A 3819-nucleotide genomic window follows, 5' to 3' on the forward strand; every position below is an offset into this window, starting at 1 on the left:
AAAACTACTCTTAATTAACTATTTTTTCACTTAAATAAGTGAAACTAAAACCCCTAATATTATGCAAACCCCAAATTTAATACCAAATAAAGCTTTTAGCTATTTTTCCTCTTAGACTTCAACCATTTTAGTTAATATTTTCAAAAAAAATTCAAGAAAAAATGTAACAAAAAGAGGAAAAAAAACTACAATGAAAAGACACTGATATGGACACAGGATACGGATACACGATACGAGACTTGTAGATACATAAATTTTAATTTTTACAAGATATAAAGACACGGCATTTATATAAATTATAATTTTTTTTAAAATAAATTGTAATGATATTTTGATATTTTTTGTTAAAATATAAATTAAGTTTTTAACTATTTCTAATGTCTTTTTTTAATTATATATGATAATCTAAGCCGAAAATGTTTCTTTGAGCACCCAAATATATTATATTCCATGTCAAAACCTACTTAATCAACTTTAGATTTTGGTTTCCATAAAAACCTACTTTTAGATGTTCAAATACAAAACCTATGGAATCTTATAATGAAAAACATTAAAATCTAGTATGTTTAAAACTTACTAACACAAGCATCTTACATTGAAAAGGGTAACATCTTGAGTACAAAAAGAGCACAGAACCAAAAAAGGTTGGCTCATGAAGAATATAGTAAAAGGTTACCTACTTTTGTAACAACATTAATGGATTCAAGAATGCTTCACAAGAAGAGTAATATTTCATTTTTGAAGTCATCTTCAATGGTATAACATTAACAAACACCAAACAAAATGAGAAACTGCTTGATATTAGAATGAAAATAAATTAAGACATCAAACAACTATGCAATCCAATCCAATCCATTATATTACCCAAAAAATAAAAAATAAAGATAGCATGACCTACCCTAAAATAACAAATATTGTTTGTAACCCTACTTGCTTTCATATTATATATAGCTGAGTCCTCCTTGTCCTTTCTAATCTTCAAACAAATCACCTAATGCAAAAGCTTGTCAATGCAAAAGGGTTGCAGGTTGCAGCCATTATTAGTCATAAAGAAAGACAAAACAAAAGGAATGAGAAAATGGAGACACCTAAAAGCAGCTGAAAAGTTGGATTGTACATAGCATTGCCAATGAACAAAGATTCTATCAAGAACTACGATCAGTTCGGTTAGAATGAAGCGCCACCGATAAGCATGCAGCCGGAGATGAAGGTTATTGATCTCTCCACCTAGGACTTGCCATCTGAAAGAAGCCTGAAGGGGATATCGGAAATAGGCCTGGAGAAACTGGAGTTTGAGGGCCAGGGCCGAAAAGCCCTGACTGTCCAAAGGGTGAGAAAGGGAAATTGGGTGTTAAAGGAGTTGGAAATTGAACTCCGGGTGACAGCAGCGGATAAGGAGAACGAGGGGACAAGAAACTCATGTAACCGGTTGGCGAGGGTAACAAGAATTGAGATGTCGGAGAAGGTAAGACGGGAGGGCCATTTGGTTGTGGAGAAGGAATACTCGGCACAAGCGGGTTAGTTCCATTCATTGGAGGATGTGGACCATTGAATCTTGATGAGGGCATCATAGGAGGCATATGAGGATTAGGAATCAAAGCGGATGAAGGTGGATTCGGAGGCTGCACATTCCCCTGACCAGGTGGTGGTTGATGAGGATGCTGCTGAAACTGATGCTGAGCATTCCCATGAGGCTGAGACTGAGGCTGCATTTGGTTACCCCTTGACCCCCTTGACCCAGGATCCATCATTGAATTTTGCAGGTATCTCATGTAAGCCGAGATAGGCGACTCGGCCGTATTAGCCCACATGTCCCCTGGATGATGCAAAGGAGGATTCAGTGCAGGCTGTCCAAATTGACCAGGCCTATGCAAAGCATTGTTATTATTATTATACGGAACCATTGCAGGGCCGGCAGGGGCTGCGGCCGGGGCCTGCGCAGGCATTGGTGGCCTCAGAGGAGGCCTACTTATCGGCGTCAAAGGGGGAGGCCTAATCTTCTGCAGCCGCATACTCTGTGGCTTCGGCGAATTCTGCTGAGGCCTCGGCGGAGTAGCATTGTTGAGTGAGGGTGAGCCAGTAAGCTGCTGAACAACATCTCTGAAGTCATTCTTGCTAATGTTGTAAACCTGAGGCTGAGGCTGGTGAGGTCTAGCACCCATAGCAGCCGCGGCCACGGCGGCAGAAGTCCCATTGTTACCAAAATTGGGCTGATGCAAAGGGCTCTTCCTTATATTCTTCCCCATTTTGTTCACACCCAAATTGCCATCACCACCATGATGCCTATTTTTGTTGTTATCCATTTTTTCTCTACAATTAAATAACATAAAACCCCTCAAATTCACCAATTTACTCGCTTTAACAATGAAAAAAAATAAATAAAAACACACACACGCACGCAGCTTCAATCACCCTTCCATAGCAGAACAATCCAATTCTTTAATATACTCAGAACAGAACTTCAAAATCAAATCACAACCACCACCAAATCTCACAAACTAAACAACAAATAAAATAAAATAAAATTCACCCCTTAGAATCTCAAGAATTCAACAATGAACAGTCGCCACCTCATTTTGAAGTCAAACAAATTGGAATCATTTTTTTAATATAATGTTTTTTTCTTTTTTTCAGTGAACACCCAAAAACACTGTTATTACTAGAATCACCATGATCGTTCATTAAGGTCTATCTATACATGAATCACAAGAAACAGTAGCAAAAAATTAAGGCTATGAAAGCAAAAGACGAAAAATAAAAAGATAAAAAAAGAAATACCTCACTGATGAAAGTTTCAACCAAACCCCAATCAGAACCTCGCTAAGTAGATCGATGGAAAACAAAAAAAAAATGAAGACCCAGAATTGTGATTGCGGAAAAGATTGGAACTTTGACTTCAGAGGGACCCGAACAGTTGAATGAGACCTTTTAAGAAAAAGGAAATGACAGAAAGAGAAGAGAAAAATGTAAAAAAAAAAAAACAAAAGCTAATAAGAATAAGGAAATGAAGGGAAAGCCCTATTTATAAAAACTATTTATATTATTATATTTAATAATTTATTAAATTATTATAAAAGGAATTGTATTACGTTGTGTGGAACGTGTGAAGTGGCTAAGAGAGAAGGGGAAAGCGCTTTTATGGGGAAAATAGTAAAAGACTAGAAAAGAGGACTTGTTTGGTAATAATAAGGATTGTGTATTGTTTTTAAATGTTGAAATGAGTAAGTATTATCCAATGGTAACTATCCAATACTAAGGTAGTATTCTACAATTTAAAATTTGTGTCATTTTCCTATCTTCTTAAATTAAAAATAAATTAAATTATATATATTTATATATAAATATATTAGTAACTAATTTTAATATACGAATAATATTTTTATTAAATTCCTTTATATCCTAGTATTATTTTTCTTCTATTTATTTAATTTTCTACTTTTCAGTAATGTAATATGAGATTAGTTTTTTATTATAGATTATAATATTTATGTGTGCATTTCTGTTATAAAATTATTAACAGAATTAATAGTAGGATAACATTGTAATAATTTTAAAATATTACGAACAATTTTAAAATTTAGTCTAAATACTAAAAGAAAAATAATATTTTACTAAAAAAAGATAAAATCGAAAAATTAAAAAATAAAGTACAAAGAGAATTATCAAAAAGAATATTGTCATAACTTTCTATTCTATCCATATGTATTATAAATATAGAATGCCTTTAGTCTGCGCTTTTAATTTTTATTTTTGAAATTTATGAAAAAAGAAAAAAAAAGTAATAAAAATAATATTATTATTTTATAATTTAAAAAAATA

General features: G+C 33.5%; 1 protein-coding gene across 1 annotated transcript; it reads right to left on the minus strand.

Moving 5' to 3' along the window:
- Positions 1-781: 781 nt before the first annotated feature.
- On the minus strand, positions 782-2975 carry LOC127743853 (protein HAIKU1). Its single transcript, XM_052256031.1, has 2 exons — positions 2779-2975; positions 782-2310 (listed from the first exon to the last, which is right to left on the minus strand). Exon 2 carries the CDS (start codon positions 2301-2303, stop codon positions 1212-1214), a length of 1092 nt encoding a protein of 363 aa, XP_052111991.1. The 5' UTR covers positions 2304-2310; positions 2779-2975; the 3' UTR covers positions 782-1211.
- Between the last annotated feature and the right edge of the window lie 844 nt (positions 2976-3819).

The sequence above is a fragment of the Arachis duranensis genome, unplaced genomic scaffold (assembly GCF_000817695.3).
Source record: "Arachis duranensis cultivar V14167 unplaced genomic scaffold, aradu.V14167.gnm2.J7QH unplaced_Scaffold_165934, whole genome shotgun sequence".
Classification (NCBI taxonomy): Eukaryota; Viridiplantae; Streptophyta; class Magnoliopsida; order Fabales; family Fabaceae; genus Arachis; species Arachis duranensis.

Coding starts and splice junctions, on each gene's coding strand:
- LOC127743853 (XM_052256031.1), bottom strand. CDS start 2,303: ATGGATAACAACAAAAATAGGCATCATGGTGGTGATGGCAATTTGGGT.